Source organism: Hemiscyllium ocellatum, chromosome 21, assembly GCF_020745735.1.
Source record: "Hemiscyllium ocellatum isolate sHemOce1 chromosome 21, sHemOce1.pat.X.cur, whole genome shotgun sequence".
NCBI lineage: Eukaryota > Metazoa > Chordata > Chondrichthyes > Orectolobiformes > Hemiscylliidae > Hemiscyllium > Hemiscyllium ocellatum.
Window position 1 is genome coordinate 56,713,773 of NC_083421.1, and position 24,097 is coordinate 56,737,869.

Below are 24,097 nucleotides of genomic sequence, written 5' to 3' on the forward strand. Positions count from 1 at the left end.
CCCAGGTCTCTGGTACTGTGAGTTGGCAGTGCTAACTGCTGTGCCACGGTGCCACCCACCAATTATCCATGATCAACTTTAGGGTTAGGTCAGAATGTGGATTACAGATTAGAAAAATAGAATTCATACAGTGTGGTAGGAGGCCACTCAGCCCATGGAATCCACACCAACCCTCAGAAGAGCATCCCATCCAGACCTTGCCCCCTCCCCCCTCCAATAACCCTGCATTTCCCATGGCTAACCCACCTATCTTTAGACTTTGGGAGGAAATCAGAATACCTAGAGCAAACCCACTCAGATAAGGGGAGAATGTATGAACTCCACGCACAGTTACCCAAGGCTGGAATCAAACCCAGGTCCCTGGTGCTGTGAGGTAGCAGCTCAGCCACCGTGCTGCCCCAAAAAAATTTAAATAAACAGACCAGCCATGATCTTATTAAAGAGGCTTGAGGTGTTGAATGGCCAACTCCTGGTCTGGATTTGAATGTGTTACTGTTACATAGCTGTCAGTACGTCTTTCTGAGAAATCACTATTCCTTTAAATGGGGGAGTACCTGTATTCTTCCAAAGGCATTCAGTACTAATTATCCAGAGGTAATTCATGCAAGTTGGGGTTTACAACTGGCTTCGGTGCCCAAGTTTGATGTCAGGTAGTCTTTGTATATCAAGTGATCTCAGCTTCTAAATATTTCAGTGCTCCTGGGGCCATATTTCAACAGTCATCTTTTGTGGAAAAAAATAGATATCAAGGTCTTTATCTTGGAAATCGAGGACCAAATAAGCAGATATGTGGGATCACCACCAGCTGCAAGTGCCCCTCCAAGCCACCCACCATCCTGACTGTGGTGCTGGAAAGCCTGATGATGCACTTATGCCCAAAATGTCGACTCTCCTGCTCCTCGGATGCTGCCTGACCTGCTGTGCTTTACCAGCACCACACTCTCGACTCTGATCTCCAGCATCTGCAGTCCTCACTTTCTCCTACCATCCTGACTTGGAAATATATTGCCTTTCCTTCACTGTAACTGGGTGAAAACTCTTGAACTCCCTCATTAAAATACCATGATGTAATCCTACACCAAGTGAACTGCAACGATTGAAGAAGGCAGCTCACCACCATCTTCTCAAGGGCAATTAGGATGGGCAATAAATGCTGGCCCACTAAGTGAAGCCCAAATCCCAATTTGTCTAATTTCTTCACTGAATTCAGCACATATTTTAAAATCCAGACTCTTGATGTCAACTTATACTTAATAAATCTCTGCAACCCCAGTACACGATGGTCATTTTTACAGCTTCTGTCATTTCAATAAAAGAGTTATATCCTGTCATTTCAATAAAAGAGTTTCACCAGACTGACTGTATTTTCAGAAGAATTAGTGAGTCTGCATGTTGATGAAACCATACCTGTTTTGCTTAACCTGGTTTTTGGATTTATTGAATCTTAGTTTGAAATGTTAGAAATCACATGCACATACGCTCAAGAGGTGTGTAATAATATCTCTGAACAGTTGATTAAAACCATCTAGAATTTTTATAAGTACAGAGGCTATTTAGTTGATGCACAATTTATCCTCCACACAGCTGTGATTTGTAAATCTCTCTTTAACTATTGACATACTGTTAAGATGTGTTCCAGCAGGTTTTTGATAGATTGCTCTCAGACATCTTGACATTATGAATGGTATTCTATAAATTGTTTCCTTTCTCTTGAGCTTTTGAACACCCAGTTAAACATCTGCTTTAGTTCAATGTTAAATTTCTAACTGGTAATGCACCAGTGATTAATTGTGCTATATAAATGCAAAATGTTGTTTTAGTCCAATACAATAATGGAAATATACTTAACCATCTTTGGAATTCCTCAGGAACTTGACTTCATGATCAGCGAGAATAAAATGCAACTATCTTGAGGATATAGGGAAGGAGTGAAAATGGAGGGGTTGAAAAAAGACACACAGATCTATTGGATTTATGAGACTTTTATAAAACTCAGACCAGCTGAACAGTGAAAAGGTACGGCGAAGAAGATATTACTCCTTAAACCCAGTTTCAAAGAAATGCTCCACATGCATGTCAGACATTTTCACAGGTTCATGGTGAAATTCAGTACACACAGAACTGTAGCTCCAATACAAAACTGAGTGCACCAACATCTCCATAACGGTAGCACCTCTGAACCTCCCGTTAAGCACTGTGAACAGAGTTAGCAGCTGACGATTGTCTATTTATCAACAGATCTCAATGATTCACTGAGACCACATTCCAATGTGTGCTCCTGGTGGTAAGGACTCCACACTAGGAGGAGAAACATTTACTTGATAATCCAGGTTCAAAAAGGCAGAGTTGAGACTGAGAGCACAACACGTGTGTTAGATCTTGATAAGGGAAGCCACTTTGAGACCTTTCTAGTTCATGCAGCCAGAAAAGCACTACAGGCTTCCCGTGCACCTCCCTATCCCCCAGCAATTCCTTCAATGATTCTGGTCACCACTCCATGTGTTTCCCAACTTCCGACAAAAGTGAGCTTCTTGCCATCAGTCCCTAACATATCTAAAATCAATGTTACTTTGGGCTAACATTTCAAATACAACCCATTTTTCTTATTACATACCTTGCACAGATGCCCCTTCCTAAGTGTTTCTGTTGGCTTTGAATTCAACCCTTTACTCCCCAAAATTTAACAGGGGGAGAGATAAGAATGTTGAATTTAAACAAATCACAGAATCCCTACAGTACAGAAAGAATTTGTATGACCCTCTGAACAGCATCCCACCCAAACCCTGCCCAATCCACCTCACCTGCACATCTTTGGATTGTGGGATGAAACCCATGCAGATACAAGGAGAACATGCAAACTCCACACAAACAGTCACCTAAGGCTGGAATCAAACCCAGTTCCCTCACACTGTGAGGCAGCAGTGCTAATCGCTGAGCCACCATGCCCACCCACATATGGTTGGCTTTAGAATGCAAAATGGCTGTGGAAAGTGAAAAATGGGAGTTTGAAAAGCTCTGTTGGAAAGTGGCCAGTAAAATGTTTCTTCTTCTTTCTGTTAATGTAAGCCAGGCATGAGTTCATTATTTTACCGAAATATTGTAACATTATTCTTGAGTTGTTCACTGTCCAGTTCCAGACCAATCAACCAACAGAGATAAATGGCAACAATCTAAAGTTAGTGTGTGTTTGAAATGAGTTCCTCCTTATTATCGAATTTTATTTCCTGCACTGACAGGAAATCTGGGGTAGAGTGGGCATGAACCCTCTGTTACCTTGGCCATGGATTATTGCAGAAGGCAAAATAGCCAAGTGTACATGCAGTGGGTTATTAGTTCATACGAACCCAATCTGCGCAGTTGTGGGAAAATCATACCTGCTCCCTAACAAGACAAGAGGTAACATAGTGGTAACATGTAGCTGGACTTGTATGCCACATGTAATGGTCTGCTCACCAATGGCCTTTAGGGGAATTTAAATTCATAGCTACATCTGGAATAAGTTCTAGTCATTAATAATAACCATAATTTGGGGTCAGAATCCTATAGCTCCCTCCTAACAGCACTGTGGGTGTAGCCTTCCTCCATCATGTGTGTTTAAAAAAAAGGCCATAAATGATAGTGATACCCACATCCCATGAATGATTAAACAAAAGAAATCAGAGAACTGATGGATTGTCATGGTGGTCACCGGTGGCCTTCAGGGAAGGAATTATGGATGGGCAATCAAGGTCACCCAGATAGTGATGCTCACATCCCAAAACTGAACTTTTAAAAAGATTCTCTGAGCTGGATGAACTGGCCTTGATCACACTCAGTGAATTCTGAATGCCTGAAGGAGCTCTGCCTTAAGTTTTTCTCTTCCCTTTACCTGTGGGCCTCTGTCCTAGCTCAGTTTTGCACTGTAACCAACTCAGCTGAGATCAGCCAACACAACAAAGACTGGCTGTCAGACATGGGATCTCCAATGAGTAGGGCCTTACAGGAGATAGCTACACACATCAGGCTGCTGAGAATCATGGAATGTGTGGACACATTTATTCAAAAGGAATGGTCTCCATTACGTTTCAACATCGTTTCCCCTTGTGTTACTCATGAGTTTTCACTTCCACAGCATCACACAGTGCAAAAAACAAGGTCATTCAATCTATGGTGATGTGCTCAAATTTTAGTTTCCCCCTTTCTCTCAGCATCCAGTCTCACCTCATCCACCTCAGCGGTGAATGGCCACCTCAGCAATGCTGCCTGATGGAAATATCCTTCAGGGCAGCTGAAGCTTGGGGTCGAAAGAAAGACCAGCTGGAGATCCTGAAAAAAGGCTCACTCAAGAGTTGTCCTTCATCCTAAACTACGACATTGGGGGTGGGTTAGCAGGTGGATCAGTGGGGGAGATGGCCCTGAAAATTTGGCTTGCGAGACACACATCTTTCTTCCTTTTGTTGGTGAGTTGGGTTCAAGATTCGGCTGCACCTTTCTTCAGAGCTGGGTAACAATTCCACGTTTCACACACATATGTCTGCAAGGGGCTTGAACAACTTTGCTTGTCGTCCGGGTTCATCTCTTCAGCTGTACGGCCTTTGTCTGACGGATGAGCTTCAATTAAAGTTTGCAACATTGCAGCTGAAAAATCTTCATTCAAGCTTCGACAGGTCTGTCCATCCAAATCATCTGCTTCTGCAGAAAGTCAGCTTTCTGAAAACTGAAAAAGTAAAATGAAATTAAAAGTAAATTATTGGAGCTACTGGCTGACAAGTGTTGAGGTCCTGATCAATGTTCTTTCTAATTTTCTTTCTGGTCTCTGAAGTGTGTAACATGGCAGCAATTTCTGGAACTGGAAATCAATGCCATGATTGTCAGGCCAACTCTGATCTTCAAACGAGAAACCTTGGAGCATGTGCAGCTCAGGGGATCATTGGTCCTGATGGACTCCTACATAGGATCTTAAAGGAAGGGGCTATGAGATAATTGATCCATTGGTTTTGATTTTCCAAAACTCCCTTGATTCAGAGACAATCCCATTTGGTTGGAAGATAATGAACATAACTCTATATTATTCAGAAAGGAAGGAAGGCAGGAAGCAGGAATGTGCAGCCAATTTGCTTAACATCTATCATAGGGAAAATGTTAGAAGCTAATTTTAAAGCGTTCAGAAAAGAAGGAAGGCAGGAAGCAGGGAAGTGCAGCCAGATGGAGGATGGGAAAAATTTCTGGCTGTAAGAGCTGCTTTTTTTTTGAGGTATTTTAGGTGTTGGAGGTGATTTCCTCGAATTGCAGGAGCAGCAATTACTGTTTTATATGCTGGTGCATTGTTTTGGAACTTTGGGGAAAAAAAGTCAAAGCCACAGCAGTTTTAGAGAGAGAGAGAGAGAGAGAGAGAGAGAGAGAGAGAGAACCTGCACAGTTACCGCCTTTGCTGTTTGAATTCATGTATTGCTGGACATCGGAGTGCGTCTGGGAAAATTAACAAACAGTGAAATTCACAACTAATCTTGGAGGACCTGTTGGGCAAAGTTCACAGCACAGAATCAGATACGTTCATTGCTGTTTTAAGTCCGTCCAAGAGAAAGGCTGTATTAGTGAGTACAGTGGGTTCTTTCTTGATTATATGTTTTTGGAGATAAGTCTCTTGATTAAACTTAAAATATAAGCCATAGCTATTAATTTAACCTGGGGCAGTGTTTGTAGAGGAATAAAACGGTGTTATTTTCTGGGTCTGTAGATTGTGAAGGAGCAAAAATGGCTTTGCAGTGATATGTACTTCTTGTCAGATGTGGGAGTTCAGAGTTTAAGGGTTACTGCGGGTTATATCTGCCAAAATGCTGTTGGATGCGAATCTTATCAGATTGAGTGGATCGGTTGGAGAGACAGATAGAAGCGATGAGGAATTTGCAACAGCAACAGTATGTGATAGATGACAGTTATAGGAAGGGCGGACAGTCTCAGATTCAGTCACATAGATGGGTTAACTCCAGGAAGAGTAAGAGAGGTAGGCAGCTAGTGCAGGAGTCGTTTGTGGATATTTCAAACAGGTATGCCGTTTGGAAAATGTAGGGGGTGATGGATTCTCAGGGGAACGTAGCATGAACAGCCAAGTTTCCGGTATTGAGACTGGCTCTAATGCAACGAGGGGTACGTCGGCTTCCAAGAGATCAATTGTGTTAGGAGATTCTGTACAGACAGACGTTTCTGTGGCCATCAGAGAAAAAGCAGAATGATGCCAGGATCAAGGAAGTCTCAGAGAGGGTGCAGAATGTTCTCACGGTGGAAAGGGGCCAGCAAGAGGTCATTGTACACATTGGAACCAATGACATAGGAAGGGAAAAGGTTGAGATTCTGAAGGGAGATTACAGAGAGTTAGGCAGAAATTTAAAAAGGAGGTCCTCAAGGGTAGTAATATCTGGGTTACTCCCAGTGCTACGAGCTAGTGAGGGCAGGAATAGGAGGATAGAGCAGATGAATGCATGGCTGAGGAACTGGTGTATGGGAGAAGGATTCACATTTTTGGATCATTGGAATCTCTTTTGGGGTAGAAGTGACCTGTACAAGAAGGACAGATTTCACCTAAATTGGAAGGGGACAAATAAACTGGCAGGAAAATTTGCTATAACTGCTTGGGAGGATTTAAAATAGTAAGGTTAGTGGGTGGGTGGGACCCAGGGAGATAGTGAGGAAAGAGATCAATCTGAGATGGGTACAGCTGAGTCAGGGCAGGCAGGGACAAGGTAGGACTAATAAATTAAACTGCATTTATTTCAATGCAAGGGGCCTAACAGGGAAGGCATGGTTAGGAAGATGGGACTGGGATATCATAGCAATTACAGAAACATGGCTCAGGGATGGGCAGGACTGGCAGCTGAATGTTCCAGGATACAAATGCTACAGGAAGGATAGAAAGGGAGACAAAAGAGGAGGGGAAGTGGCATTTTTGATAAGGGATAGCATTACAGCTGTGCTGAGGGAGGATATTCCCGGCATTACATCCAGGGAAGTTATTTGGGTGGAACTGAGAAATAAGAAAGGGATGATCACCTTATTGGGATTATATTATAGACCCTCTAATAGTCAGAGGGAAATTGAGAAACAAACTTGTAAGGAGATCTCAGCTATCTGTAAGAATAATAGGGTGGTTACAGTAGGGGATTTTAACTTTCCAAACATTGACTGGGACTGCCATAGTGATAAAGGTTTATATGGAGAGGAATTTCTTAAGTGTGTACAAGACAATTTTCTGATTCAGTATGTGGATGTACTTACTAGAGAAGGTGCAAAACTTGGTAAAAACAATGACTGCAGATGCTGGAAACCAGATTCTGGATCAGTGGTGCTGGAAGAGCACAGCAGTTCAGGCAGCATCCAACGAGCAGCGAAATCGACGTTTTGGGAAAAGCCCTTCATCAGGAATTTTGCCCAAAACGTCGATTTCGCTGCTCGTTGGATGCTGCCTGAACTGCTGTGCTCTTCCAGCACCACTGATCCAGAAGATGCAAAACTTGACCTACTCTTGGGAACTAAGGCAGAGCAGGTGACTGAGGTGTTAGTGGGGGAGCACTTTGGGGCCAGCGACCATAATTCTATTCGTTTTAAAATAGTGATGGAAAAGGATAGACCAGATCTAAAAGTTGAAGTTCTAAACTGGAGAAAGGCCAATTGTGACAGTATTAGGCAAGAACTTTCAAAAGCTGTTTGGAGGCAGATGTTCGCAGGTAAAGGGACAGCTGGAAAATGGGAAGCCTTCAGAAATGAGATAACAAGAATCCAGGGAAAGTATATTCCTGTCAGGGTGAAAGGAAAGGCTGGTAGGTATAGGGAATGCTGGATGACTAAAGAAATTGAGGGTTTGGTTAAGAAAAAGAAGGAAACATATGTCAGGTATAGACAGGATAGATCGAGAGAATCCTTAGAATAGTATAAAGAAAGTAGGAGTATACTTAAGAGGGAAATCAGGAGGGCAAAACAGGGACATGAGATAGCTTTGGCAAATAGAATTAAGGAGAATCCAAAGGGTTTTTACAAATATACTAAGGACAAAAGGGCAACCAGGGAGAGAATAGGGCCCCTCAAAGATCAGCAAGACAGCCTTTGTTTGGAGCCACAGAAAATGGGGGAGATACTAAATAAATATTTTGCATCAGTATTTACTGTGCGAAAGGATATGGAAGATATAGACTGTAGGGAATTAGATGGTGACATCCTGCAAAATGTCCAGATTACAGAGGAGGAAGTGCTGGATGTCGTGAAATGGTTAAAGGTGGATAAATCCCCAGGACCTGATCAGGTGTACCCGAGAACAATCTGGAGAAGTGATTGCTGGGCCTCTTGCTGAGATATTTGAATCATCGATAATCACAGGTGAGGTGCTGGAAGACTGAAGGTTGGCAAACGTGGAGCCACTGTTTAAGAAGGGCGGTAAAGACAAGCCAGGGAACTATAGACTGGTGAGCCTGAACTCAGTGGTGGGCAAGTTGTTGGAGGGAAAGACTGATTAGCAAGGTTAGATCTTATTGGAATACAGTGAGAACTAGCCATTTGGATGCAGAACTGGCTCAAAGGTAGAAGACAGAGGGTGGTGGTGGAGGGTTGTTTTTCAGACTGGAGGCCTGTGACCAGTGGAATGCCACAAGGTTTGGTGCTCGGACCTCTACTTTTTGTCATTTACATAAATGATTTGGATGCGAGCATAAGAGGTATAGTTAGTAAGTTTGCAGATGACACCAAAATTGGAGGTGTAGTGGACAGCAAGGAGGGTTACCTCAGATTACAACAGGATCTGGACCAGATGGGCCAATGGGCTGAGAAGTGATAGGTGAAGTTTAATTCAGATAAATGCGAGGTGCTGCATTTTGGGAAAGCAAATCTTAGCAGGATTTATACACTTAATGGTAAGGTCCTCGGGAGTGTTGCTGAACAAAGAGACCTTGGAGTGCAGATTCATAGCTCCTTGAAAGTGGAGTCGCAGGTAGATAGGATAGTGAAGAAGACATTTGGTATGCTTTCCTTTATTGGTCAGAGTATTGAGTACAGGAGTTGGGAGGTCATGTTGCGGCTATACAGGACATTGGTTAGGCCACTGTTGGAATATTGCATGCAATTCTGGTCTCCTTCCTATCGGAAAGATGTTATGAACCTTGAAAGGGTTCAGAAAAGATTTACAAGGATGTTGCCAGGGTTGGAGGATCTGAGCTACAGAGAGAGGCTGAACAGGCTGGGGCTGTTTTCCCTGGAGCGTCGGAAGCTGAGGGGTGACCTTATAGAGATTTACAGAGACCTAAGGGGCAACCTTTTCACACAGAGGGTGGCATGTATATGGAATGAGCTGCCAGAGGAAGTGGTGAAGGCTGGTACAGTTACAACATTTAAGAGGCATTTGAATAGGAAAGGTTTGGAGGGATATGGGCCAGGCACTGGCAGGTGGGACTAGATTGGGTTGGGATATTTGGTTGGCATGGACAGGTTGGACCGAAGGGTCTGTTTCCATGCTGTACATCTCTATGACTCTATCTATTGTAGGGAAAATGTTAGAAGCTAATGTTAAAGGGTTTATAGCAAGGGCATTTGGATAAGTTCAAGTGCCCTTATGAGAAGAGACTGCGTAGACTAGAATTATATTCATTGGAATTCAGAATGAGGGGAGATCATTCCCTCGTGAAAGGGAAATCACATTTGTCCAATCTATTGGAGTTCTTTAAGAAGGCAACATTTGTTGTGGGGAAGAGGGAATTGATGGATGTACTCTAATTAGGTTTCCAGAAGGGATTTGATAAGGTGCTACATCAAAAATTATTGCAGAAAACTAAGGGTTATGGTGTAGGGAATAGCACACTGGCTTAGATAGAAGATTGGCTGGCTATCAGGAAATTGATTGTAGGTATTACCTGGCTGTTTTCAAGTTGGCACAATGTTAACTTGAATGTGCTACAGGGCTCTGCGCTGAATCCTCAATTGTTTACAATCGAGGTAAATAACTTGGATGAAGGGACAGAACGTATAGTTGCCAAATTTGCTGATGACAGTAAGATAGATGGGAAAATAAGTTGCGAAGAAGACATAAGGAAGCTACAAATAGATCTTAACAGGCTAACTGAGGGGACAAATATGTGCCAAAGGGTATATAATGTGAGAAAATGTGAAACTGCCCATTTTGGCAGGAAAAATGAAATAAGAACATAAGAACTAGGAGCAGGAGTAGGCCATTCAGCCCTTCCAGCCTGCTCCCCCATTCAATAAGATCATGGCTGATCTTTTCATGGTTTCAGCTCCACTTACCCGCCGTCTCACTGTATCCTTTAATTCCTTTATTTTTCAAATAAAAACCTCTACCTTAGCTTTAAAAACATCTACTGAAGTAGCAGCATCAACTCCTTCACTGGGCAGGGAATTCCAGAGACTCACAACCCTCTGGGTGAAGAAGTTCCTTCACAATTCAGTCCTAAATCTGCTCCCTCTAATCCTGAGGCTATGCCCTCTTGTCCTAGTCTCACCTGCCAGTGGAAACATCCTCTCCACTTCTCTCATAAAATTACAAAGGGGATAGATAAATGTTTCTATAAGATCTCCCCTCATTGTTCTGAATTCCAACGAATATAATCCCAGTCTACTCAGTCTCTCCTCAGAAGCCAATCCCCTCAACTCCAGAATCAACCTGGTGAACCTCCTCTGCACCCCCTCCAGTGCCAGTACGTCCTTTTTCAAGTAAGGAGAGCAAAACTGCACACAGTACTCCAGGTGTGGCCTCACCAGCATCTTGTACTGCTGTAACATAACCTCTCTGCTGTTAAATTCAATCTCTGTAACAATGAAGGACAACATTCCATTTGCCTTCCTAATTGCCTGTTGTATCTACAGACCAACCCTCTGGGATTCATGCACAAGGACACCGAGGACCTCCTGCATAGCAGCGTGCTGCAATGTTTTACCATTCAAGTAATAATCCTTTTTACTGTTACTCCTACCAAAATGGATGACTTCACATTTATTAACATTGTATTCCATCTGCCAGAACTTTGCTCACTCAATGTGTCCTCTGCACCCTTTGTTCGGTCACTCATCTTACTGTCATCTGCCAAACTTTGACACTATACATTTGGTCCCCAACTCCAAATCATCTATATAAATTGTAAATAATCGCAGTCCTAACACCGATCCCTGAGGCGCACCATGCATCACTGATTGCCAGCCAGAATTGCACTCATTTCTCCCCACTCTTTGCTACCTGTTAATCAACCAATCCTTGATCCATGCTAATTAATACTTTACCCCTAATGCCATGCATTCTTTTGTTATGCAGCATCCTCTTGTGCAACACCTTGTCAAACGCCTTTTGTAAATCTAGGTACACCACATCCACTGGGTCCCTGTTGTCCACCTTGCTCGTAATGTCTTCATAGAATTCCAAAATATTAGTTAAGCATGACCTGCCCTTCATGAACCCATACTGCATCTGTACAATGGGACAATTTCTATCCAGAAGCCTTCCTATTTTTCCTTGATAATAGACTCAAGTATCTTCCCCACTACAGAGATTAAGCTAATTGGCTATAATTCCCTATCTTACGTCTTCCTCTCTTTTTCAACAGTGGTGTCACACTTCCTGTATTCCAATCTGCTGGAACTGTGCCAGAGTCTAGTGAATTTTGGAAAATTACCGCCAGTGCACCTGCTATTTCTCCCACCATCTCTTTTAGTACCCTGGGATGCATTCCATCAGGGCCGGGAGACTTATCTATCCTTAGCTTCATTAGTTTGCCCAACACTAGCTCTTCCATAATAATGATTGTTCCCAGGTCCTCACGTACCTTCGTCTCTTTGTCAATTACTAGTATGTTATTGGTGTCTTTCACTGTGATGACTGATACAAAATACCTGTTTAATTCCTCGGCCATTTCATCATATCCCATAACTAACTGCCCCTTCTCATCCTCTGCAGGACCAATGTTTACCTTAGCCATTCTTTTTCATTTTATCTATTTTATAGAAACTTTTGCTATCTGTCTTTATATCCTGTGCTAGCTTTTCCTCATGTTCTACCTTACTTTTCTTTTAACTCTTTTTGTGGCTTTCTGTTGACCTTTAACAGAAACATATGATATAAAAAGGAAATGATCTAAATGGTGAGAAACTGCAGAGTTTGGGGATGCAGAGACATCTGTTTGTCCTTGTGTATGGAGTTTAACAGGTTGGTATGCAGGTACAGCGAGTAATTAGGAAAAGGTCACCACATATCCCAAAGGGAACTGAAGGCAGAAGTAGCGAGGTTATGCTTAATATATGCAGGTCATAGGTGAGACAGCATCTCCAGCATTAGTCACATATTTAAGGGAGAATATAAATGCATTGGAGGTATTTCATTGAAGGTTTGTTTGACTGATACTTTCATGAGTGGGCTGGGGAGGGGTTTGTTTGGACAAATTAGGCTTGTATTGACTGGAATTTAGGAGAGGTAACTTCATGGAAACATATTAGATCCTCAGGAATATTGACAGGGTGGATTTTGAGACTGTTTTTTATAATGGGAGAATATAGAACTAGGGGTCACTGTTTAAGAATCAGAGGTCACCCATTTAAACCAGAGATCAGACAAACTTTTTAGACGTGATTTCAACATGGGGTTGGAAGGTCATCAGCATTAGGTAGGAATATAGATTTGAGGTTACAATCAGATCAGCCACAAAGGACAGTGCAGGCTTGAAGGGCAAAATGGCCAGCTCCTCATTCACATGTACGTAAATACCCTATCCACTTCACTGTCTCCTTACTCCTGATGTGGAGATGCCGGTGTTGGACTGGGGTGTACAAGGTTAAAAATCACACAACACCAGGTTATAGTCCAGCAGGTTTAATTGGAAGCACTTGTTGGACTATAATCTGGTGTTGTGCGAGTTTTAACTCCTTACTCCTGGGCATCAAAAATCTATTGATCTTAGCTTTAAAAGTATTAATTGAGCTAGTAGCTCCTGCTTTGTTGTCAGATTGTACAGAGCGTCAATTGGCTGGGAATGCAAAGCAGCTGATAGGAATGTGGTGCAGAAGGGTTGTTGATACTACCAAAGTGTGATCTGAAGTGGGAAGGTGTGTCTCAGCATGCCGTATGGAAACTGGATACTGTGTTGTCTACTATACCAGGCACTATGTTATAACACAGAGCCAACTCTGACAAGTAGCTACATCATTTGGATACTGAGGTATTGCATTTTGGTAAAACCACCAAGGGCCATTTACAATTAATGGCAGGACCTTGGGTAGTTTTGCTGAACAGAGACACCTAGGGGTTAAGATACATAATTCTTTGAAATTTGAGTCACAGGTAGACAGGGTGGTTAAGGAGGTGTTTAGCTTTCATTGCTCAGATCGTTGAGAATAGGAGTTGGGACATCATGTTGTTCAGGACATTGGTGAGGCCTGTTCTGGAGTCAGGTGTCCGGATCTGGCCGCCCTGCTCTAGGAAGGATGTTATTAATTGGAGAGGGTTCAGAAAAGATTTACCAGGGTATTGCCAGGAATGGAGACTTCGAATTTTATAAATAGGCCGGGACATTTTTCACTGGAATGTAGGAGGTTGAGGAGTGACCTTATTGAGGTTTATAAAATCATGAAGGGCATAGATACAGTGAATAGCAAAAGTATTTATTAGCATGAATTAGGATTTGCTAATCAACAGGATGCAAGTCCTGAAGAAGGGTTCCACCTGAAACGTTGACTTCTCCACTTCCTGATGCTGCCTGGCTTGCTGTGTTCTTCCAGCCTCCTGCCTGTTTACCAGTTAACAGGATGCAGCAAGTGGACATAGACAAGGGATTTTCAGGCTGGCAGGGTGTGACTAGTACAGCTTCATAAGGATCAGTGCCAAGGCCTGAGTCATTTACAATATCATAAGTGACTTGGATGAAGAGTTAATGGGTAAGTGAGGACCACAGATGTTGGAGATCAGAGCCAAAAAGAGTGGCGCTAGAAAAGCACTGCAGGGCAGGCAGCATTCGAGGAGCAGGAGCGTTAACAATTTGTGCATAAGCCCTTCATCAGGATGAGGGCCTTATCCTCAAATCGTCGACTCTCCTGCTCCTCCGATGCTCCTGTCCTGCTGTGCTTTTCCAGCACCACACTTTCTGACTTGGATGAAGCGACAAGCAACCAGCACTCAAAATTAACATGAGCAGTGGTCACAATCACCGCTGAAAGAAACCAAATGGCCAGGAAAATTAAATCGCTGACAGCTAAGTAGAATGGACAGAACTGGTGAGGCCATCAGCAGAGAAGGCAGGAGAGAACCAACCTGCAATTGAAGCATGTGAACATGGCAGTGAGGAAAGCTGGAGAAAGCTGGGTCACTGAGGCAGGATGTAGTGGGGGAATGGGAACCATGGCTGGTGGGGCCAGGGTTCAGGAAGCAAAGCTGGGTTCTAGGGTGGGGAGTGTGTATGGAGCTGCAAAGGGGAAATCACAGTCTGCGGTGGACAGTGAGCAAATTCAAAGAGGGAGAGAGGCTGTCAAAGGGAGATAGGGATTGCAACGTTGAGAGAGAAAAACAAAGGAACATTCAGCTAACCGAGAACCAGGAACATTAAAGTAATGAATATCTTGCAAATGAATGTGGAATCTCTAGCTTAAGGGGTTCAGAAGATGGCCGCGGTTGTGTGTGTGTGTGTGTGTGTGTGTGTGTGTGTGTGTGTGTGTGTGTGTGTGTGTGTGTGTGTGTGTGTGTGTGTGTGTGTGTGTGTGTAGTGGATAATTAAACATTGGACAGTTTTACTTCAAAATATTTGCATTCATGTTTTAAAACATCTTAAAGTGCCTCTTGTACTGTAAGCACATACAGTGATGATGATAGAGACAAAAATACATTGGTTTATCTGTGAGCTAACCAGTCCACAGGAAGCATGTTTAGGCTGATGGCTTTTTGTGTAAAGACGTGGGTATCACTTAGTTTTAGGGTGGAGCAGACTTAGTCAGCCAAATAATCCACTCCTGCTCTTACTTCTTCCGTTCTGAGACTGCAGGGTTTTTTTGTAGGAGACTGCTAGATGTTAAGATACATGTTGCCAGGGAGTTTAGGATGATGCAAAGAGCTGGGCTCCACGCCCGGAACTTCCTGGCAATCCAGGATGTCAGCTGCCTGCAATGCGTGGTAGGATAAGGCAAGATTGTCAGCCTTCCTGATTACAGCTGGGACCCCCTCATTATGGTTCAAAATAATATAGCTCGGCAATTCACTTTCTGAGAATAGACATAGATCCACCTATTATGGGAATAGATCATTTAATTTGACTTTAGAAATATGGGCATGTTCCATGCTTCCAAAATCATGGTAAACATTTGAGCTCACTCACCATAAAGGAACAAAACACAAACTTTGCCAGGTTGGCAGTGCCAGTGGTAAGAATCTATTGGTCATCGGCCTTCACTCTGTTTTTACAGGTTAGCAGATTTCTGTAGGTTACTGTGACCTGACTGATATCAATTGTCTGGGTTTAACATAGGGACCAAGGTTTTGGTAAAAGGCTGGGCTGTACAAGGACTGTCCCATCCTCTGGAACACTGGTGGAGTGGAATGCTGAGCTGGTCAGCGGGTTAGGGCTGAATGCTGAGTGGAGGAAAGGAAGGGTCCTGGGCACTCTCAAGTGAACAGAGTTTGGGGGAAAATGTTTGATCCTCACGGTCCAAATGGGAGAAGCCGTGGTGAGTAAGATCCACTGGCGACTTTAAATGCCCGCACACTAGACTCCTGTCAGATGGGCAGGATTTACCCCAGTCCCGTTATTTCTGTTACTGAGTCCAATACATGTGAGTAAAAAATGAGGTCTGCAGATGCTGGAGATCACAGCTGCAAATGTGTTGCTGGTCAAAGCACAGCAGGCCAGGCAGCATCTCAGGAATAGAGAATTCGACGTTTCGAGCATAAGCCCTTCATCAGGAATGTGATGACAATACATGTGATCCCTACTTCTGAGGTCAGGGTTGGATTTATTCATGGAACTACATCCATAGAAAACATTGGCATGTATAGGAGACAGGTGAGTGGGAGGGAGGGGGATAAATCCTTGTTTAGCCTCATTCCCTACCATCCCTGCCCCCAAACCCCACCCCCCCTCCCCAACTCCCTTCCCCCCCCCAACCCCTCACCTCTGTAACCTTTGTAATCCTATACCGCTCCAAGATATCTGCTCTCCTTCAATTCTGGACACTCGATTAACTCTAATTTTCCATTGGCATTTGTTCCTGCAGCTGCCTAAACCATGGAATTGTCTCCCTAAATATCTCCTATTCTCTAAATCTCTCTCTATTCTTTTAAAATGATCCTAAGAACCCATGGGTTTTGGTGTCCTGTCCTAGTTCCACATTTTGCCGCTCAGCAGTAAATCTTGATGAGTAATCCCTCCTGTGAAACACCTTGGGATGTTTCTACCTAGTTGAAGATGCTGTATAAATGCAAGTTGATGTTGTTATTCTCCCTCTAATTAAGTGACTGCTCCCTCCTGCACGACCGAAGGAGTCACCAACCACTGTGGAATGAACCACTGTGAAGTAGGGGGACTGTAACCCAATTTGTTTTTGCTCTTTCATGTCAGAATGAGGCTAACTTGGCCCTCCTTCTACAATGGATCAGATTAGTACAGGCTGAGGACCATCTCGAGACTTGTTCCTGATCTGAACAGCATCCACTCCACTTTTGGGCATGATTAGTTTTTTTTTAGATTACTTACAGTGTGGAAACAGGCCCTTCGGCCCAATAAGTCCACACCGACCCGGTCGGGGCGCAACCCACCCATACCCCTACATTTACCCCTTACCTAACACTATGGGCAATTTAGCATGGCCAATTCACTTGACCCGCACATCTTTGGACTGTGGGAGGAAACCGGAGTACCCGGAGGAAACCCACGCAGACACAGGGGAGAATGCAAACTCCACACAGTCAGTCGCCTGAGGCGGGAATTGAACCCAGGTCTCTGGCGCTGTGAGGCAGCAGTGCTAACCACTGTGCCACCGTGCCGCCCAAAGTTCCTGAGCCACCAGGAGAAGGGAATCTATCAGTCAGTGCACGCAATCCAAACAGCCTGCACCCAGACTCTGCAGCTGAGGAGTTCACGATAATCCTTTGCCTGACTCAGCACTGACCTGTTTGTCAGGATTAGAGTTCATCCCTCGAGGAAGAGCCAATGGACTGACGCGAGGCCCCCCTTTGCGAGTCCTTCAGTGTCTTCTGCGAGCCGCTCCAACCTGTCTTCATCGAGTCATCGTCCCAAATGGTGGAGGTTTCGGTGTCACTGAGCCAGTCAGGATCCCCAGTGTAGTGCGTGGGAAACACAAGCAACGGACGGACAGAAAACACCTTCAGGTCTCGCTTGGGGTAGACTTTCTTATATTCCTCACTATGAGAGATAACAAAATACACTGTACGTGAGAGGGGCATCCAGGTATGTGTTATCGAGAATAATACTGCAAGGGTAATGGATCAAGACTCAACAGCAGGATTATTGGATAGATACCCAATCCAAGGACAAGAATAATTGCAGTGCTTTTTCAAATAGGTGGCACAGATATAATGGGCTGAATGGCCTCTTCCTGTTGTGTGATATCCTCCTGTTTCTTCCTTCCCTCTCCTGCGATCAATATTGGAGGGGGAATGGGGAGGTGGTCTCCCACTTCTGAGCTAGGCAGCCTTCCGATTGGTGGAAAATCGGTGCTGCGTAAATGCACACTTGAGAGACCCCAGACTGACTGTGATGGTGTTGGCTCAGGAAGGTTCTCAACTGATCCTGAATCCATCCACACAGCCATGACTTCAGTCAGTGGCCCCTCCACACACAGGCCGAATGCCTGGCAACAAATTAACCATCAGACAGAAAAAAAGCATTGCAGTCTACAATCCAGCAGTCTGAGATAACATTAAAATTTCCATTCCTTGATAATATTATCTCAACACCATAAGGTACTGTACCGATAGCCCAACACTGTAACACTGTCCTATACTATACCAATGGCCCAAGACTGTAACACTGTCCTTTACTGTACCAATGGCCCAACACTGTAACACTGTCCTATACTGTTCCAATGCCCCATCACTGTAACGCTGTCCTATACTGTACCAATGGCCCAACACTGTAACACTGTCCTATACTGTACCAATGGCCCAACGCTGTAACACTGTCCTATACTATACAAATGCCCCAACACTGTAACACTGTCCTATACTGTTCCAATGCCCCAACACTGTAACGCTGTCCTATACTGTACCAATGGCCCAACACTGTAACACTGTCCTATACTATACCAATGGCCCAAGACTGTAACACTGTCCTTTACTGTACCAATGGCCCAACACTGTAACACTGTCCTATACTGTTCCAATGCCCCATCACTGTAACGCTGTCCTATACTGTACCAATGGCCCAACACTGTAACACTGTCCTATACTGTACCAATGGCCCAACGCTGTAACACTGTCCTATACTATACAAATGCCCCAACACTGTAACACTGTCCTATACTGTTCCAATGCCCCAACACTATAACGCTGTCCTATACTGTACCAATGGCCCAACACTGTAACACTGTCCTATACTGTACCAATGGCCCAACGCTGTAACACTGTCCTATACTGTACCAATGCCCCAATGCTGTAACACTGTCCAATACTGTATCCATGCCCCAACACTGTAACACTGTCCTATACTGTTCCAATGCCCCAACACTGTAACGCTGTCCTATACTGTACCAATGGCCCAACACTGTAACACTGTCCTATACTGTACCAATGGCCCAACGCTGTAACACTGTCCTATACAATACCAATACCCCAACACTGTAGCAATGTCCTATACTGTACCAATGGCCCAACACTGTAACACTGTCCTATACTGTACCGAAGGCCCAACACTGTAACACTGTCCTATACTGTACCAATGCCCCAACACTGTAACGCTGTCCTATACTGTACCAATGGCCCAACACTGTAACACTGTCCTATACTGTACCAATGGCCCAACGCTGTAACACTGTCCTATACTGTACCAATGCCCCAATGCTGTAACACTGTCCAATACTGTATCCATGCCCCAACACTGTAACACTGTCCTATACTGTACCAATGGCCCAACGCTGTAACACTGTCCTATACTGTTCCAATGCCCCAACACTGTAACGCTGTCCTATACTGTACCAATGGCCCAACACTGTAACACTGTCCTATACTAAACTGATGCCCAACACTGTCCTATACAATACCAATACCCCAACACTGTAACAATGTCCTATACTGTACCAATGGCCCAACACTGTAACACTGTCGTATACTGTACCGAAGGCCCAACACTGTAACACTGTCCTATACTGTATCCATGCCCCAACACTGTAACACTGTCCTATACTGTACAGATGGCTCAACATTGTAACACTGTCCTATACTGTACAAATGCCCCAACACTATAACACTGTCCTATACTGTACCAATACCCCAACACTGTAACACTGTCCTATACTATACAAATGCCCCAACACTGCAACACTGTCCTATATTGTACCGATGGCCCAACATTGTAACACTGCCCTATGCTATATCAATGCCCCAACACTGTAACACTGTCCTATACTGTACCAATGCCCCAACACTGTAACACTGTCCTATACTGTACCAATGGCCCAACATTGTAACACTGTCCTATACTATACTGATGCCCAACACTGTAACACTGTCCTATACTATACCAATGCCCCAACACTGTAACACTGTCCTATACTGTACCAATGCCCCAACACTGTAACACTGCCCTATGCTATATCAATGCCCCAACACTGTAATACTGTCCTATACTGTACCAATGCCCCAACACTGTAACACTGTCCTATGCTATATCAATGCCCCAACACTGTAACCCTGTCCTATACTGTACCGATGCCCCAACACCGTAACATTGTCCTATTCTGTATCAATGCCCCAAAATTGCGACACTGTCCTATACAATACCAATACCCCAACACTGTAGCAATGTCCTATACTGTACCAATGGCCCAACACTGTAACACTGTCCTATACTGTACCGAAGGCCCAACACTGTAACACTGTCCTATACTGTACCAATGCCCCAACACTGTAACGCTGTCCTATACTGTACCAATGGCCCAACACTGTAACACTGTCCTATACTGTACCAATGGCCCAACGCTGTAACACTGTCCTATACTGTACCAATGCCCCAATGCTGTAACACTGTCCAATACTGTATCCATGCCCCAACACTGTAACACTGTCCTATACTGTACCAATGGCCCAACGCTGTAACACTGTCCTATACTGTTCCAATGCCCCAACACTGTAACGCTGTCCTATACTGTACCAATGGCCCAACACTGTAACACTGTCCTATACTAAACTGATGCCCAACACTGTCCTATACAATACCAATACCCCAACACTGTAACAATGTCCTATACTGTACCAATGGCCCAACACTGTAACACTGTCGTATACTGTACCGAAGGCCCAACACTGTAACACTGTCCTATACTGTATCCATGCCCCAACACTGTAACACTGTCCTATACTGTACAGATGGCTCAACATTGTAACACTGTCCTATACTGTACAAATGCCCCAACACTATAACACTGTCCTATACTGTACCAATACCCCAACACTGTAACACTGTCCTATACTATACAAATGCCCCAACACTGCAACACTGTCCTATATTGTACCGATGGTCCAACATTGTAACACTGCCCTATGCTATATCAATGCCCCAACACTGTAACACTGTCCTATACTGTACCAATGCCCCAACACTGTAACACTGTCCTATACTGTACCAATGGCCCAACATTGTAACACTGTCCTATACTATACTGATGCCCAACACTGTAACACTGTCCTATACTATACCAATGCCCCAACACTGTAACACTGTCCTATACTGTACCAATGCCCCAACACTGTAACACTGCCCTATGCTATATCAATGCCCCAACACTGTAATACTGTCCTATACTGTACCAATGCCCCAACACTGTAACACTGTCCTATGCTATATCAATGCCCCAACACTGTAACCCTGTCCTATACTGTACCGATGCCCCAACACCGTAACATTGTCCTATTCTGTATCAATGCCCCAAAATTGCGACACTGTCCTATACATATACCAATGCCCTAACACTGTAACACTGTCGTATACTGTACCAATGCCCCAACACCGTAACACTGTCCTATACTGTATCAATGCCCCAAAACTGCAACACCGTCCTATAGTATACCAATGCCCCAACACTGTAACACTGTCCTATGCTATACCAATACCCAACACTGTAACACTGTCCTATACTATACCAATACCCCAACACTGTAACACTGTAGAAACTGGACCAATGTCCCAATACTGTACTGTATTAATGTCTCAATTTCTGTACTACACCGCACCAAAGTCCCAACACTACACTGTAGTGTACCAATGTCCCTATTCTGTACTGTACTGTACCAATGCCACACTGTACTGTACCAATGTCCCAATGTACCATCCCGCACCGATGTCCCAACAACGTACTATACTGCACCAATGTCCCAAAGCCATACTGTACAGTACCAATGTCCCAATGTACCATCCTGCATACTGTAGTGTATTAATGTCTCACTGTACCATCCCGCACCAATGTCCCAATGCTATACTATACTGTACCAATGTCCCAATACTGTAAAATACTGCATCAATGTTCCAACACCGTACAATACTGTAGCAATGTTCCACTGTACTATCCTGCACCAATGTCCCAACACTGTACTGTACTCTAGCAATATCCCAACATTGTACCATATTGTCTCAACACGGCACTATACTGTAGCAATGTCCCAACACTGTACTGTACTGTAGCAATGTCCCAATACTGTACCATACTGTATCAACGTACCAACAACGTACTATACTGTACCAATGTCCCACTGTACTATCCCGCACCAATGTCCCAATACTGTACCATACTGTAGCAATGTCCCAACACTGTGCAATACTGTACCAATGTCCCACTGTACTATCCCGCACCAATGTCCCAACACCATACTGTATTGTACCAATGTTCCACTGTACTATCCCGCACCAATTTCCAAACACTGTACTGTACTGTAGCAATGTCCCAACACTGTACCATACTGTATCAATGTCCCACTGTACTATCCCGCACCAATGTCCCAGCACTGCACTATATTGTACCAATGTCCCAACACCATACTGTACTGTACCAATGTCCCAATGTACCATCCCACGTACTGTAGTATACGAATGTCTCACTGTACCATCCCGCACCAATGTCCCAATACTATACTATACTGTAGCAATGTCCCAATACTGTATTATACTGCATCAATGTTCCAACACCGTACTATTCTGTGGCAATGGTACACTGTACTAGCCCGCACCAATGTCCCAACACTGTACTGTACTATAGCAATATCCCAACACTGTACCATATTGTATCAAAGTCTCAACACCGCACTATACTGTAGCAATGTCCCAATACTGTACTGTACTGTACCAATGTCCCAACAGTGTACTATACTGTACCAATGTTCCACTGTACTATCCCGCACCAATTTCCCAACACCGTACTATACTGTACCAATGTCCCACTGTAAAATCCTGCACCAATTTCCCAACACTGTACTATCTGCACCAATTTCCCAACACTGTACTGTCATGGAGCAATATCCCAACACTGTACCATATTGTATCAAAGTCTCAACACCGTACTATACTGTAGCAATGTCCCAATACTGTACTGTACTATACCAACGTCCCAACAGTGTACTATACTGTACCAATGTCCCACTGTACTATCCCTCACCAATTTCCCAACACCATACTATACTGTACCAATGTCCCACTGTACTATCCCACACCAATTTCCCAACACTGTACTGTACTGGAGCAATGTCCCACTGTACTATCCCGCATCAATGTCCTAACACTGTACTGTACTGTAGCAATATCCCAACACTGTACCATACTGTATCAATGGCCCAATGCCGTACTATACTGTAGCAATGTCCCACTGTACTATCCTGTACCAATGTCCCAACACCGTACTATACTGTACCAATGTCCCACTGTACTATCCCGCAACAATTTCCCAACACTGTACTGTACTGTAGTAACGTCCCAACAGTGTACCATATTGTACCAGAGTCTCAACACCGCACTATACTGTAGCAATGTCCCAATACTGTACTATACTGTAGCAATGTCCCAACACTGTACTATACTGTACCAATGTCCCACTGTACTAACCCCCACCAATTTCCCAACACTACTGTATTGTAGCATTGTCCCAACACAGTACCATACTGTATCAATGTCCCAACACCGTACTATACTGCAATGTCCCACTGTACTATCCCACACCAATGTCCAAATACTGTACTATAAGTGTAGCAATGTCCCAACTCTGTACCATACCCTATCATTGTCCCACTGTACTATCCTGCTCCAATGTCCCAACACTGTACTGTGCTGTAGCAATATCCCAAAACTGTACCATATTGTACCAAAGTCGCAACACCATACTATACTGTAGCAATGTCCCAATACTGTACTGTACTGTAACAATGTCCCAACACTGTACCATAAAGTATCAATGTCCCAATGCCATACTATACTGTACCAATGTCCCACTGTACTATCCCGCACCAATTTCCCAACACCGTACTATACTGTACCAATGTCCCAACACTGTACTTTACTGTACCAATGTCCCACTGTACTATCCCGCACCAATTTCCCAACACCGTACTATACTGTACCAATGTCCCAACACTGTACTATACTGTACCAATGTCCCACTGTACTATCCCGCACCAATTTCCCAACACCGTACTATACTGTATCAATGTCCCAACACTGTACTATACTGTACCAATGTCCCACTGTACTATCCCGCACCAATTTCCCAACACCGTACTATACTGTAGCAATGTCCCAACACTGTGCTATACTGTACCAATGTCCCACTGTACTATCCCGCACCAATTTCCCAACACTGTACTGTACTGGAGCAATGTCCCACTGTACTATCCCGCACCAATGTCCTAACACTGTACTGCACTGTAGCAATATCCCAACACTGT

General features: G+C 44.0%; 1 protein-coding gene across 2 annotated transcripts in view; it reads right to left on the bottom strand.

Annotated features, from left to right (window-relative positions):
- Positions 1–4,018: 4,018 nt before the first annotated feature.
- The window catches only part of cercam (cerebral endothelial cell adhesion molecule), a 116,587-nt gene continuing 96,508 nt past the window's right edge, over positions 4,019–24,097 (bottom strand). Inside the window, exons 12-13 of one of the 2 annotated variants that reach the window (XM_060841525.1) lie at positions 17,107–17,360; positions 4,019–4,696 (exon numbers count right to left, since the gene is read on the bottom strand). In XM_060841525.1, coding sequence (XP_060697508.1) covers positions 17,120–17,360 — 241 coding nt within the window. In that variant the 3' untranslated portion in view covers positions 4,019–4,696; positions 17,107–17,119. Of the gene's footprint in view, positions 4,697–17,106; positions 17,361–24,097 lie in introns of those variants that run through there. The other variant, XM_060841526.1, reaches the window with a different exon arrangement.